At 37.3% G+C, this 16,803-nt stretch overlaps 1 protein-coding gene across 4 annotated transcripts in view; it reads right to left on the reverse strand.

The window, feature by feature from the left end:
* cadm2a (cell adhesion molecule 2a) overlaps nucleotides 1-16,803 on the reverse strand; it is a 375,584-nt gene that overhangs the window by 183,108 nt on the left and 175,673 nt on the right. For all 4 annotated transcript variants that reach the window (XM_057321795.1, XM_057321794.1, XM_057321796.1 and 1 more), the window contains exon 2: nucleotides 873-890. In XM_057321795.1, coding sequence (XP_057177778.1) covers nucleotides 873-890 — 18 coding nt within the window. The remainder of the gene's footprint in view (nucleotides 1-872; nucleotides 891-16,803) is intronic.

Consider the following 16,803-nt stretch of genomic DNA (forward strand, 5'->3'; position numbering starts at 1 on the left):
AAGGTCCCAGAGGACTGGGGGCCAACTCTAAAACAATCCAATCTGCCACAGTCAAAGAACTGTGCCAATTGAGTCCTCTGAGACAACCAACTCACTTCCCACCTCTAGATCCCCATCCACTGAGCTCCATCTTGTCTACATCCAGGAAGCCATTAGTTCATTACCCAAGATTCAACTGTGAGATGTGTTCAAACAAGATGTGTTTAACATTCATTTAAATATAAATTTTGCCCTCTGATAGTTTCAAAACAAGGAAGACAGTTACTTTTGGTTTGACTGGAATTTGACAGAGTCACTTTGCTTTGTATTGGCCACCAACACTGACATTGGACAAACATTGCTTGTTCTTATACTGTACTTATCAAGAATCTATGAGACCTACTGGTCTCAAAGCACCTCAAATAACAGAAGCTAATTCAACACACACACATTACACAAGCTTGCACAAATCCACATACATACCCACAAACATGTTAAGCTTCCGGAAGAAAGAATTCAGACCCTCGAAATAAATGTCTTGTATTCTGCTCGTTACGATGCTCTGATAGGTCTAAATGGTACGTCAAACCATTCGTTAACATCTCATCCCAAGGCTGTATCGGCCGTCACACAACCGTGAATTTACAGGTGTCTTCGCTCATTGCAGGCAAATTCCAATTATTCTAACAACATAAACTGTTCGCTCACATACCCATGTTCTTCTTATTTAAAAGGGCATTATCAGATTAGCATTTGACTTGTGCTTTCTGCGCCGGTATTACTGCATAACGCTCGTAAAATATCTGAGAGCTTTAAAAGCTAGTACAAACACAAGGTGCCATCAGCAAATGACGCATACAGAGAGATGAGAGAACATTATAAACTGTGCTTACCTGAAACGGGGAGAATATCTGAGCAGCCGAGCAGCACATGTGAGGAGAGAGAGAGAAAGAAGTTGAGAGAGACTGATTAGAACTGAGGGAATCATTCAATCCCAAATGATTATAGCCATTAGATTTAATTCACATCAAATTTAATTTAATAGCCATTGAAGGACCTTCCTCAGGTGGTCACCATTCTTGAGATGAAAACTGTCAAAAAACTGTGGCGACATTATGAAAGAACAAAAATGATTCCCCGATGACATAAAATTGGCATTCATTCTATACTGTATGTAGAGTAAACGCTCTAATGGAAAGATTGCTCTTAGCTATTCATGCTGCATGCTGTGGTGGTGAATACTCAATTTATCAAAATTATACACTACTGCCTACTTTATGTTTTCAGAAATGCTGAGTAAATGCAAGGATGCATGGTGTGTGAATAGAGTAGATGGGTTGTGTGTGTGTTTTTACTTAGCTATTTCTATATATGTTGGCTGTATAAATAATACACTAATTTGCACATCTCATATGAACATTATTACATTCATTAAATTAATAAATCATATTTAAATGAGTGCTTGTTTGTTTGTTTGTTGTGATTTTATAGATTTGTTTTTACTTTTATGACTTTAATGTTATAATGTACTGACACGTATTCTAGCTTTTCTATTCTTGGAATTCTAAGACACGACATCAAAATCTATTTTACAAACATAATGCAAACAAATTACAAAAACACAAAGAAACTGCAGAAATCTTATTTTGAAATATTACTAGACCATTAAAATTTTTTCTTTGGTTTTATTTGTACAAACCAAACAAAATGATCACTTACAAGGAGATATGAAAGAAGAGCTATGAAGGAAATAAAAGATGCTGCAATATACTCTGCTTTGTAACTCAAACAATTGGACTTTATATCTCCCCAAAATCAGGGGCGCAACTGCACATTTTCTGAGGGGTATGCGAGATCAGTATTGGCGCCCCCCATCGGCCACCCCAACATAGAAAACACACAACAAATAAAAAATCCGCAGACAAGTTGTATATTACCTTTGGAGGCATTCTATTTTACATCATGTGAAGGTGACAATCAGATTTTCATCTATAACAGAAGCATAAAGGTTTCCTTTTACAGAAACACTTTTCCAACTGCTTCACAGTGTAACAGATACACAATTCTGAAAAGATAAATAACAATCAGAAAAATAATGAAACAAAGGAGCAAAAAGTAGTAAAAGTACATAAAGTTTATGTTCAGACATACACAATAAATTAGGGCAGAAAGTAATGATTATTTTAATAACCGTATAGTTGGACGATTTTTTGATTAATCGGATAACAGGCTAAACAGTTTTTAAATTGATCTTTTGCTTATAATAACTAAATAAGACATCAAATAAGGCTATTTATTGTATTCTTTGAAAAGTGAGTTTCACTTGTGTAGTCTAGAATTTTGACATTTAAAACGTTTAACAAAAAAACTTGTCACGTTTTAAACAATAAAACTTCTTTAAATATCCCAAATATAAGTAACAATCGAGTTGTAGCCCATTAGAGATGTGCTTGTGAGGAAATAAACTTATTTTGATCTTTAAAGTTATACATTTAGATTATTCCCTTTCCTTCAACAAAAAGTATTATTAACATTATTTATTATTATCAGAATAAGACGAATAAGACGTATCACATGATATACTCGCGTTGTATTTTTTTGTTCTTTTCCCACTTAGGCCTACTTTAAAACAAATACTTAGTTCGCGGTTCATTAATATTTAATAAAAACACAACAATAAAATTAGCCTATGTTAAACATACCTTTACTGTGCATTTATAATTAAAATATTATTGAAAAAATGAAATAAGATGGATAACAGATATTATAACGCGCAAATAAAAAATCTTTGGATTTTCCCCTTGCTTTAAGCATTTTTAGTTTGTGGTTCACATTTTATGAAAACATCATTAAAGTAAAACAAAGACAAACTCACTTACATTGAACGCTCAAATTATTTTTTATTAACAAACGTTATTTTGCGGTCTTGTCTCTGTCATCCAGTCAATCATTGCGCTGTTTCAGTTTCCACACGCAATCTCTCCGGTGCTCTGTGCTGCGCGCTGTTTGCAGAAGACGCAACTGCTCGCGTTATGTGATGGACACGGACCTGACGTTCAAACTGCACAGCTCACGTTGTCATATGAGGAAAACGCGTCCGACGATTAATGAAGAACCCGATAATGCGTGATAGTGGGAGACTTAACAGCTTTAACAACCGTCTCAAACTCTCCCGAATGTAATTATAAAGCTCCTTCACAAACATAGATTTATTTTATAACCGCCAAAGATGTAGGCCTAGAGGTGACCTGATATTGTATTATAATATGAACTACCTCACAGGCAACGTTAAATAACTTGTTTTTTACTTACATTTTCATGTTCTGTTCTGCGCTTTGGGAAGTTTCTTTGCTCGATCCATTTGGTCATTTGACTGTGAAAGAAGTTTCTTTGCTCGATCCATTTGCTCGTTGACATAATAACTTGATTAAATAAATTATACAGTATATTTATTGAACTCGTTTAAAATGCTAGACAAAAGTGAAACTAAAACGGTTGAGATAATGACTTTTTCGTTATAGTTGTTATAACGTTTTATTAAAAAGACGTTAAATACTATTTTGGCACAATGGCGTCCCCACTTGTGTAGCGCCCCTATGCACCGCATATACTGCATGCCCCATTTTTGCGCCCCTGCCCAAAATAACTGATGGTTTAAAAATGACAAAATGTACACTGTTAAAAAATCCTGTAAAAAAAAGTAATTTTCCGGCAGCTGGTGCACAAATACTGTAAAATAACAGTTTAGGGTCAAATTACAACCGTTCATATTTTTCTTGTAAATTTGCAGTTTTTTTCTGTAATTTGATGGGGTTTTACCAAATTAAATAAGTGAAAAATATTTTCTGTAAAATCACAGTTTTTTACATAAAAAAATAGCAGTAACATTTTTAAAATGACATTTTTTGAAGTGTACTATCTGTGTGTGCCTGAGTTTGTGTAAGGGGTTACAGTATATTTTTTTGGTAGAGTTAAAGACAGAAAATGTCTGCACGAAAACAGTGACAGTCTATGAGATATACAGTAGCTGCTAATGTAGTAAACAAACTTGTTTGTAAAATGGAAACAAACAGAGGGCAAAGGTAATAAAATAAAGCTTTTAATTTAATTTCTGTAGACCTTCAGCCCAGAGCAGACAGAGAGTAAATAAACTCATGCATGCACACACAATGCTTTATGCTCTCCTGGTTTTTAAGGAGGGTAGGTGCTGGTGGCGATATCATGGCAGCATTGGCCACAAGAGAGAGGCTTAGGGTGTCCATAATCGGGTGGATAAGGGTGACAAGGATTTGAGAGCTTGCCATAAAGTTACTAACTCTGCCAAGGATCTGCATGACACCTGGTCCACTAGCAGTCCAGCCCAAAACACAGGGCCTAGAACCCTGACACAACAAATACCTCAAATACAGCCAAATACTTTGGCTATGACCAATGCTATGCTCCAACCTCCTGAACATAGAAATATACTAAAACGGCTAAGGAGAGAATGCTTTAGCACATTAAGGGGCGGTTTCCCGGACAGGGATTATCTTAAAACAGGACTAGGCCTTGGTTAAATTAGGATATTTAAGTCGTTTTTAAAAACATACTTTACAAAAAACATTACTGGTGGGCATCTTGAGACAAAACAATCACAGTGATATATTTTACGATATGTCTGTGCAAGTTGTTTTTGATTAAGACACCTCTAACATTTAAGTTAGTCTGGGACTAGGTTTAAGCCCTGTCCGGGAAACCGCCCCTATGTGATTGTGATGCATAACAAACATCTATATAATTTCATTAATTGATTTATATTTTCTTTTCTGGAGGGTTTGTCACACCACAAGCTTATTCATCTGGTGCAGAACAATGGCCTATTCTTTTTTTATCCCTACCAAGAACCCTGTCCTGTCAATGCTGCAGAGCTGAGGAAAAAAAGAGATTTCATGTAGCATAAACTTTTTTATGACCGTTTTATGTGGTTCCGTTTCTGTCCGGCGCTTTCTACAACACTGACAAAACCGATCTACACACCCCTTTTATCTGAATGAGTTACATTAGTTCTGATCACACTCCTGCGGTAACATAACCATCCCACAAACTCTCAAACAAAGACATTAGCTCACTGTATACAGATTCATATACCTGCAAGCTGGGTCCGTTCTGAATGAATATGGATTAGAAGGACTTCAAGGGACCCCTTCCTTCAACACATCACTGCACACACAAACACAAACTCTCTCTCTCTCTCTCTCTCTCTCTCTCTCTCTCTCTAAAAACAGTGATTGTTCTTTGCATGTTCATGCTGATGGTGCACAATATGGTCACTCTGAAAAAAGAAATTGAAAAGTGGAAATATAGAGGAAAACAAGCAAAAAAATAACCAAAGACTGGATATTCTCTTTTAATGTTGCTCTGACATCACATGTTGCTTTGTCAACATACAATCAAAAGTAATTTAAAATCCCTGTGAGTTCATTTTCTGTATTCTGATGCAATTCCGAGTGAAAAAGAATTTAGAATGAGAAAAAATAGTGGGCGTGGTTTGTGTTTTAAACTGCAAATTGATTGGATGTATAAAAACAGCCATGGCATTTTGAAATGGAATTGGCAGCAGATTGACAGTTGAATGGGAGGAGTTAACGGATGCCCCGCCCATGCCGTCTAACTTACGTCATTAGAGATGGATAGTCACCAGAAGGCGGAAGTGCATTTTCACATTTTAACTGAAAATTATGAAGGCACATACATTTTAAATAGAGAATGTCCCACACTGATAAGCTATTTACAATAAACGCCGCAATATTTCAAGAAAAAAGAGGAATTGTAATTTTTTATTTCACTGGGATTTTAAAACACGCCTAAGATTTTCCAAAACACTGCTCGAACACCAAACTACCTCTCAATTTTTGGCTCTCTAAGGGGTCAAAGTTCAGGAAAGCAGTGCTGTTTTAGATTCTTTTTATTCTTTCAAGCTTTGACTGCGGTATATAATTCCACATGCTAAGAATACAGAAACTGACTAGACATTTCTGAAATTAGACTGCTGTTTTCACGCGCTGGAACTGTCAATGTGACTGATCACACATTGTGAAGAAATGACTCGGAATGTCCAACCAGTGGTCTTCAGAATTACACCCCTTATGGTCGGCGGTCAGCCCTAGAAATGAACTGCAATCACCACAATTACAGACAAATGACGCCATATAATCACTAAAGTTCCCCAGTACAGTTTCCTTGTCTATTTTATGACTAACTTTTGGTCTTGACGTTGATTTTGCTGCTTGGCCTGACTGTACATGATGTCTGAAGAAACTCTGGAATGCTCTGAACTGGAAACCTGATCGCCCTGACCTGAACCTTTCAACTGTTCATCCATGTTACTCATGGGATCCATGTGTTACACTTGCTTTTTTCATCTTTGGCCCTATAACTCTTATTGGCAGAGCTATTACTCTGAGTTGGTCGTGCCAACAGCGGATTTTGGCTGCCACCAGACGTTTCAACAAGATCAACAGTGATCTTCCGAGAGGGCGAGGCTAAACTGCCCATTTCCCACCAAGAGTTGGCACCGGCATCAATGCATTAGGCCTCTAACAGGCGGAACTGACGCCAAATGGGGTCTACTAGAGTCCAGGAATATAGAGTAAGGTTTAGTCCCATAGAACACAACACCTGCTGACCGCCGCATGGAGGCGCTGCGGGGCATGAGGTGACCTTTGAGTGTGGAGATCCATCACAACCAGGGGCGTAAATCCCGGCGGGGACGGAGGGGACACGTCCCCCTCCATCCGAGGGTTGTCCCTCCCAAATCATTAAAAATCGCACTGTCTATTGTGCTAAATATATTTATGTATACCTAAACTAATTGTGTAATTATAATAAAATACAAACGCAAAAAATGCGTTTTAAGTTTAGAAACAGTTGAGCTCCCCCTCCCTGCCTCACAGTGGTTTGGCCCACTGCCTGCTTTCCCTGTTCATCTCACCTACGCTACGCTACACATAAGTAACGTATGCGGCTCAGTTTATCAGTGGTTGTTGAACTCCAGTAAGAAGGCTATTTTATTCATGTTAAATGAAGTGATTCTCTGTAATGTAGTTGATGCTGATTCATTAATAAATTAGTTGTGGCAAAAAAGGCTGATTACTGGTGTATTTTTCCATGAATCTGCTGTTAGCGATTAAAACGTTACTTAGCTAGTTAACGTTAGCTTGTTTACAATAGCTTGTTGCATAGTGCGTCACACACTGCAACTAACACGCCGAAGCTGTTTCCCATGCATTGTTTTATTTGTGGCGACCTGGCATACTGTTAAAATTAACGGCCACAATTAGCCACCGATCCTTGCCATTCAGGTCCCGTGTCACACACAGTCTTTAACATGTATTATTACACGTCTCATTTGAATGCTTGATTCTGATTAGCCAGTCGCGACATTCCAAGGGTTGTTCTTTTCAAATAACAACCGCTCAAAACTAATAACACATGTCCGGTACTACTTGTATGTTTAATATCCCTCCGCTCCAACAAAGGTTACCGTCTGGCACCATCTTGTGACTAAAACACTAGACAACCGCGATTTGCAATGGAAGATTTCAGCATTAATTTCAACATGTATGGTAAAAACAAAACGTTTCAGCAGTGGATTGATTTGGACGAAACAAATAACTCCTCAGTTAAGCACTGGTAAGTGCAATGTCACAATGCACAATTAATGGAAATGTGCAATTTAATACTTACAAATAAATCATATATATATATATGTTTTATTACATGTGTTTCATATGTAGCGCTTAAAAATTGTTGTACTACATAGTTTCTTAGGACAGTTAATAGCCGCTTGGGACTATATCTTTTCGCGGAAGGTTTACGCTTTCAAAATAAACCATTAATAAGCTAATAAAATGTTTCAAATTCATATTTTTTGTCCAGTTTTTTTCTCATGTGGCAAGTAGCCGTGTAATAAGCGGGATAATGTACAGGCAGCCTGTTGTTATCGCGAAAGAAGCCCCTTCAGTGTGATACAAGACCCTCCGCTTCGCATCGGGTCCTGATCACACTGTTGGGGCTTCTTTCGCGATAGCAACGGGCTGCCTGTACATTATCCCTTACGTATCATGGGTAGTGTGTTTTTATACTTCTTTCCTGTCTTGACAATAGAGACAAAAAAAATGTAAATGGAAACAGCTTTATTAGAACAGTATGTGGCAGTTCAGTTCAGTTATAATATGACTGCAAGTCTGCATGATAAACCTATCAACCTAACGCATATTTTCGCTTTGTGTCATAGTGAGAACAATTTTGACTGTATTATTTGTGTCCCCTTCAAAAATTGCTCTTGAGAAATTATGTTTATTGTCCCCCCCTACTGTTAAATGAGATTTACGCCCCTGATCACAACTGCTGAGTATGCAACGCTGATACATTACTACTAAGAGTAAGTGTAAAATCAAATTGAAAATTTACAAAAACAAATATATGTCTATTTTAAGTACAGTCAGGGACTTCATTAAAATTTTATATTATTAGTATTTTAAGAATTTTAAGAATTCACCAAAATTTAAGGAATGGTTCACCCAAAACTAGAAATTCTGTCATCATTTATTCATCATCATGTCATTCAAAACCTTACAAAAGAAAATATTTTTAGAAATGACTGAGTGGTTTTCTGCAGTGGAAGTCAATGGGTACCGCTCTTGTTCGGTTATCAACATTCTTCAAAATCTTCTTTTGCTTTCTGCAGAAGAAAGAAAGTCAAACAGGTTTGAAAGGCCAAGAGCTTGAGTAAATAATGACAGAATTGAACTATCACTTTAACAGACCTTCACAGTTTGTTAAACACACCGTAAAACTAAAAAACTGTATATTAGACTTGAAATGCCCAGGAAGGGTTAACAGCATAGTTCCTGTAAGCCACCGTGAAACATCAAATCATCCCATCTGTGCTTTCTCTCTGAGCTCTCGGTGCTGTGTCTCATTGATGTAATGGTGCATCACATGAATACAAAGCCATTTCTGATATTCAAGACATACTGTATTCATAACACACAGCATATAACGTAAACAACCATCGCAGCCTTTCGAATGCATTCTCAAGGGTTGAATCATGAATCACTACTTGCAAACGATAAACAAAGATAAACCCTAATTTAGTCATTTACTTGAAGCTGCAAGAAGCAATAAAATAACATAACCCACAATGTGATAATTAGATAATTGCACTAAAAAACAAATTGAGAGCTATTTGGGTGTCCCAGACAACGTTCGCTTCAAGAGCAGAATTACGTAATGGCTTTAAACAACCATGGTTAATAATAATTAAGGATTAATGTCATTGTTCACATTTCATAAGGCAAAGGACACAAAGGAAACTGTACACGATGATTCCCGATAATAGCGCTAATTAAGCTTACATACAATCCATGATGACTGCGACTATCCTTTCCACCTAATTTCACAAGTTTACGACCCAAGTTTGGAGAGGAGGAAAAAATATAAAGGTTTGTCATTGAAAATCATAAAACGCACATTAGGTTACGCACACACTTCTTTACAACCAGATAAATACACTTTACGCAGTAATTACTATCCTTAATGGACCGAACTGTATTTATGATGATAGCACATTTAGCAATGATGCTGGAAGAACACAGAGCCCCAATCCCAAGCACATTAACATTGATAAATACGTGCGATGCCTCCTCACAAACGTTCCGTAAATTATCCATCAAAACGTTTAGTTCGCCAACCAAAACAAAACAATTGTTCCCGTCAAAATCAGAAGACTGATGTTCCCTTCTTATCACGAGAAAAAATGATTTCGCAGTATCCGAATTATATAAAAATTAAGCCGCGTAATTGATTCTCTTCCTCCCGCCACCTACTCGTTGGTAACAGAAAATGTATGGGTTTTGTGAACAAACACTGCAAATGAGGAATTACATAAAAGTTCCAGAACAACAAACAAACAGACTCGCTGGTGGACGGAAAACACAAATCTTTTTATTTATTAAAAGATTAGGAGCTGAAAGGAAGACTAGATTTATGTTGTATCGCCAGCATCGAACCACACTAAACACACTTTGATTTCGGCAACTTGAATAGCTTGTGGGGAGAAAGGTCTTGTGTGTTCAAACATATTGCTTTTAATTGTATTGACTTTGGAGCTACTTTTCTATTATGGCCGTCTAATCTCTATATTCTATTAGTGCTGTGCGGTTGGGCTCGGTTGAGAGAGAGAGGATATTGCTTCTCAGGCCCAAGCAAATCACGGCACATTAGAAGCAATCAAAGCAGCATTTCCATGAGATCTGTGGTTGCTTTCTTCTGTGGATACATCTACAGCTGTTACATAAGAGCAATAGCGGTAAACAAACAAAGATCCAGAAAGATATACACATCACACAAGACAGGCAGTTGTCAGAGAGAAAAGAAGAACTGAGATGGGGAATTCACGCCGGTCTTGTGTTGGATGTTGTTTTTTTACACGGGCCTGAGAGTGTGGCCAGGCACATTTCTTAGCGGACTCCTGCTTTTTTACCTGTTCTTCAAAAGTTCACTTCATATTGTCAGACAACACAGTCTCACTAGAATTCGTGACATTGTCATAATCTATTGATTCGTGTTCATGGACACGAATTTCCCCCTTTATTCGCTTTCAATCTAACGTATTTTAATACGCGGTATCTTTAATATGTATAAATATCAACGCAATCTGATGGGAATTCATACCTACTTTACAAGGTGGCTCATTCGTGTGAATTTCTACAATTTCTTTTTTATGTTTTGTTATGATTTGATTTTGTCCCTGTGACATTACGGTTTAGGGGTGGGGTTAAGGGTGGCCCTTTATCTTTGCTTTGCCACCTCGTGAAACTCACGTTTTTAGCTAAATTTGCGGCTGTGATTTTAGGGTTTGGGGTGAGGTAAGGTGTTGGTTAGCCACCTCCTAAAATATGTACAACTTCTTTTGGTATCAGGTTATAAATACACACGTGGCCTGTGTATTAAAAGTCGTGCTAAGTGGCACGAAAAAAAAGGGAAATTCGTGTCCATGAGCACGAATCGATAGATTCCAAATTTCGTGTCAATGCCATGAACTGCTGTGAGACTGAGCTGTGTCAGACTAGATCAACATATCACTACTCAAATCTCTGGTGTCCCCACAGTGAGAGACAGTAATATATGTGATTTTTCGGTGATTTACTGTTTTCTAGATAAAATAATACATAATGTAAAGAACATTATGTGAAATATAACCATGGTGTCTTTAATACTGAGTATACAACCATGTCAAAGATTGAAATCATAGTCAAATTATTGACTGAAATCAAACTTTGATGCTCATTCTCTCATATTAAGATTGAGACTTGACTTTCACAAACAGGGTCACATATCACTTTAGGATGACTTTTAATGGACAGAAAAGTGACAAGTGAGCTCATATACTCTGTGTTTGAAAAGTAACCATATAAAATGTAGAGAATTTAGCATAAGCCAAATGGTCGGAGTCATTGAAAGAAGAGCCATAAACCCACTCCACCAGAGAAGTTTCTCTGGTTAGCCTCAGATGTTAAGTTTCAGATGAGACAGAGACTTCTCACCTCTGCTTTGAAGCTTAGGAGTCGTAAAATATCCCACAGAGAAACAAAAGGGGTTATCAACACTTTCGGTGAGAGCACCAACCCAAGACCAGGCCCCCTGGATTTAGATCTGACTCCGTCCTGGTTTCTTGATATCAACATCAAAAGACCAAAAGAGAGTGGAGGGGGTTTATGGCGCTTTTTTTAATGACTCCGACCATTTGGCTCATGCTAAATTCTCTACAAAACATACTGGAAATATGTTTATGATAAGATTACATTACAGTTGTATTTCTACCAGTGTTTCCCCAACTGTTAGCTATGCCCCCGGTGGGCCATAGAGGTATTGCAGGAAGTGTGGCTTAGTTAAAAAAAACGTTAAAAATGTTAAGGATTTTAAAATATCCTATTAAAATTATAGTTAGGAATTTCTTCACATAATATAACTGGAACTGTAGAGACTTTATTGTGTTTATAGACTACAACAAAAAATAAAGAATATGTGGGCCTTGAAGCTTTAAAGTAAGTTTGAAAGCTCTGGCATATGAAACAGATTTGTTTTTTTTTACTGCATGCAGTTGTACTTCAGCCGAGAGAGAGATTTAACTTCTAAATGATTTTGAATCATATGAGCTGAATCATGATGCAGGAAAGTAAACTGTAGCACAACAAATTACAATAAACACCCCATTAAACATAATTGAAAACCGGTAATAAAAAGCAATATATGTTTCTATGGCATTTAAAGCACTTTCTTCTACTGTTGTTTTGACTCACTTGAGAGCAAATCTTATTTTATGACCAATTTATGTGCAAATCCAAGTGAATCCAGCTTTAGAATTTATAAATGTGCCCCCACACAACTCTGCCCAGAGGAACATATGTGCAGTGCAGAGGGGATCTATTTGCGGGGGACGATGCCAGGCTTTCCCACCACTGGAACACATGGAGCATTCAGATCTAATGGGATTTCATCCTTTGATATGACTTTTTCATGCGCTGAGGTTTCCATATGTCAAAATGGATATAATGTGGTCATTCAGCACAGGTGGGTAAGCTGATCTCTGCTAATAGAGGGGCTTTCTGCATTCAAACATTATCTCTGGGCACACTATCCTGTCCCGCTGAGAATTCGCGACTATGCTAATGTCTTCATAATGTTTCCGGACTGATTAATTGCACTGACACTAAAAGACAAAGACCCAGAGCAGAAACATCTAAACTTTCGCAATTGCCAAATCTAAATGAGTTTATGAAATACCAAATGCCAGAACGGTGGTGGCTTTTTCACATCCCTTTGAAAAGGGCCCCTCAGCTCCATCACTTTCTGAAGCTGCTATTTCTCTGCCTCTCTTCTCTTTGAGGAAGGGAAATTAGCCACAATGATTTACTCCTGTCATGTCTCCAGGGCGATTCTGCTTCTAATGGACTCATTTACCTTGTTTTAATCACAAATTCACAGCCTGGTCTCTCGAGTTCCCTGACACATACAAAAACTTCCACGGCTTTGATATTCTTCAGGATGAGAATGGAGGGGCAGGACAGTTCTCTCCTGTCGAGAGTTAGAGTCGGATCTACATCAACCTGTTTTTCATCTTTTCTGGTATAAAATGAAAAAGATGTGGGATCACTAAAGATTAGCCCTCACTGTTTCCCTATCTAGTTCTTACAAAGATTAGCTATGACATCACTAACCGTGCATACAACCAGTGTAGATAAGCTCAAATAAGATTTTTAATTAACGTGTATAAGGGATGTGTATATTTGATTTATTAAAAAAAACACTATTTTGATCACTTCTCAATTTCATGTTGTTCTTTTTAAAAGCTCCCATGGTGTTACAAATAAATTCCTGAATGTACAATTTAAGACTCAACTGATTTAAATATTATAACACAATTATTTGCATGAATTATTCATAGTTAAAACATTTGTAACAAATAACAGGGATGCGTGTAATTATCAAGGTAATTATAGTTTACTAAAATTAACAATATAATTGAAACATCTCTGAAATCAAATAAATATCGGCCTAAATGTTGTTTGAAAAACATTTGAAATGTTGGCTCAGCAATAAACTGAAATAAGTTCAGGTTGAGGCACTAAAATTATAAACTGAAAATAAATTAAAATAAACTAAAACTGAAATAAAAATATATAGCGAAATAAACAATAAATAATAAAAAATGATAAAGTCACATTTAATTGCTAAAAATCGAACTAAAAGGAACATAAAAACGAATAAAAAAGTAATACAACTAAAACAAAACTGAGAACAAAACTATTAAAACTATATGTTAAAAATGTGCATGCATGAAGATTTCAACAGCACTATTTACAAAAAACTGATTTTATATTTCTCAAACTGCATTAAAACACAAATTCAAACTTAACATGTGCTTTAAAAATATTCCATGTAATCTCTTCATTAATAAAAACAATAAACACACAAAAACTTTGAAAAAAGCATGCAAAATAAATATAAAAGATTTTGTATAGTGCTGTGAGTAAAACACCTTTCGGTGAAACAGTTGCTGTGTTGGTGGTACATTAAGGGTTAAAGATCCGGACTGCTACTGTAGCACAAAAATCATTTAAATGCATATAAGAGTGACATACAAACACAACAACCCTAAATCTATATTGTTTTGCATTTCAGTCAGCTCAAGAAGTGCTTTACTCTAAAGGGAGCTGTCAGTCAGTGTATAGTAAGTCACGTTGGCTTCAGATGTGTCTGCTAAATAGTAAATGAAACATCAGGAATTACTTACACACTTGTAAGCATATGGCTGCAGTCACATTAGCACTGATGTCGGTGGAAGGCGGCTGCCTCTGCTGAATCACTAACACCGGTTATACTGTCGGCTTTAAGCTGCTTTTTCATATAAACTGTTTTTAATACAATACTGTATTTATTTAGCATTCTCTCTTTCCTTAAAATGTGTAAAGACACAGAAATTGGAATTTGGTGCTGACACTTTAAATGGTAAGCAGATAAACTAATATCACTTACAGTCTTTATCTTGGAGGACAACCTAAAAAAATGTTGATAACCATCTTTTATAGCATGACAACAGTCCTACTGCCTGTTTCATTACTGTGTCTTACATCTCAATGTCCGACATCAATATTTCAAACAATATACAGCAGCACTTCATTTCACAAGAGAGCCTGTAAGTGTTCTCTGATCAAGGCTACCGGCTTCTTTCCCTGCGGTCTGACAGATCCTGAACTCACATCCCAGCTTATCAAACACCAACACAAGGATACATTGGAGCATAATTCTGACATAAAGCCACATCAGCAGAGGACTCAACGGCTCGATTTAACGGCACAAAAAGCAAGTACGGGCCTCTGCCGACCATTTTATGTAGGATGCATAAGAAAATAGTTGTTTATGTCTCTTCTCACCGCTGAGTCATTTTGGTTGCCTGCTCCGATCACATATTAGGCATCAACATGATGGCTGAATAGAGGCGTAAAGGGATTTTCTGTTGAATCCCGGTTAAGCAGGGGATCATCGCGATATCGAAACAGCTTGTCAATGCAGGGCTGTGCTTACATTTTTCTTGGATCGTTCTGAGGATGTCTGGATGCGCATTTCTGTCTTTCTAGAGTCTGAGGCGGTAGAAAAATATTTTTTGAGTTTCTAATAATGGTTTGTTGTTTTCCTGTCTAATAACCGTGTCGATAAGCAGGGAAATCAATGACTGCCTGCCAAGTATAACTAACATTTACTATGGAGAGAGAGAGAGAGAGAGAGAGAGACTTTTTCTATCTGGGCAAAATAAAAAAAATGTTGACATCCACGTCAAGCCACGATTTCCTTCCCTGTTCCCTTCATGATAGTTTTCTCGGAAAGCAAAACCACATTTAAACATGATTTGAGACATGATTTGAGACAAAAGCGCTACGGCACATTATGATTTTCCTCCCTGAAGAATGTAACTCCATTATATAGAAATAAATGTTTGAGGCGAGGAAGATAAAATGGCACCGCGCAGTATGTTTACAAATCAAGCGTGTCATCAAACACTCTATAATCTCATCCAATCAGCATTGTGGATGTGCTTTATGACTTCTGATTGTAATTTTACTCATATTTCAGCGACTGATTCACAATCTATGACAATGAGACTCCACAGTCTGACTCGTAAAGCGTTTTATTCATCTGTCGAGACAGCAGCAAATGCAGCAGCGTTTTTGTTCATTGTGATAAAATGCAAACACGCTGCATTTTGTATTCAAACCCATTTCTTACAGTACGTAATTTTGCATCTTTATGCTTCTCGACTACACAAAAGGAATACTAATTTCTCCTGCTTTTTGCTCAAACAAGAATACAAAAGTAAGAATCATCTCATCGTTTTGTTTTCTTTAACGTGCACATGCACACCACTCATCTCTGCATAAAAATATTTTGCGTTGCATTTTATACAAAACACAAAGTGCAAAAGAGGAAAGCTTATTTTCTCCTTGAAATTCAACCGCTCTATCTGCCTTCACACTGGGATAAACCAAAAGCACGCTGTGGAAAATGACTTCCCAGCATCCTCTTCTCAGACCACCTGCTGACATCTCATATGTTTTTTGAGAAAGAAAAAAAATGCACTTTGAGGGGAACAACCACTTATCCATCCCTGCCTTTATAAATGATTGAGTAAGCACTTTAATGCAGACCTACCAATATGTCAGGCCGGATCTGGTCATCGCTGTGAACATTCCACTATGAGGTTTGACAGGCGGAGCAAGTGCCCGTTCAGTCCTCGGATGGCGATAGCACACAGACTTGGAATGAACTGCTGGAAAATCTGCTCTCTATGTGGTTTTGGACGTGTTTTACTTCTGTGGTGCACCAGAGTTAAATTGCAGCATCTTGAAATAGAGGGTCTGTGTTTTAGACCTCTCTCTGCTGACATTCAGCCTATATAATCATATACTGTGGCTTTGAGATGGACAAAGACACGACTGTTTATGGAACAAAGTTTGGTCAAAGCAAACCAGAGTTCTGTTTTGAAGAATGTAGCATGAGTTGGACGGGTGGAGAACCGAAAATATATTATGGGTCTCAAAGCTGAAGTGGGGTGAAGCTGTTGATCATCTGAAGAATAGGAACAAAGCTGCTTTTAAGCAAACAGGATCTATACACTCTTAAAAATAAAGGTGCTTAAAGGTCCTTCACAGCGATGCCATAGAAGAACCAGTTTTGGTTCCACAAAGAAGCATTCAGTCAAAGGTTCTTTCAAGAAGCATCTCT

Source organism: Triplophysa rosa, linkage group LG22 (genome assembly GCF_024868665.1).
Source record: "Triplophysa rosa linkage group LG22, Trosa_1v2, whole genome shotgun sequence".
NCBI lineage: Eukaryota > Metazoa > Chordata > Actinopteri > Cypriniformes > Nemacheilidae > Triplophysa > Triplophysa rosa.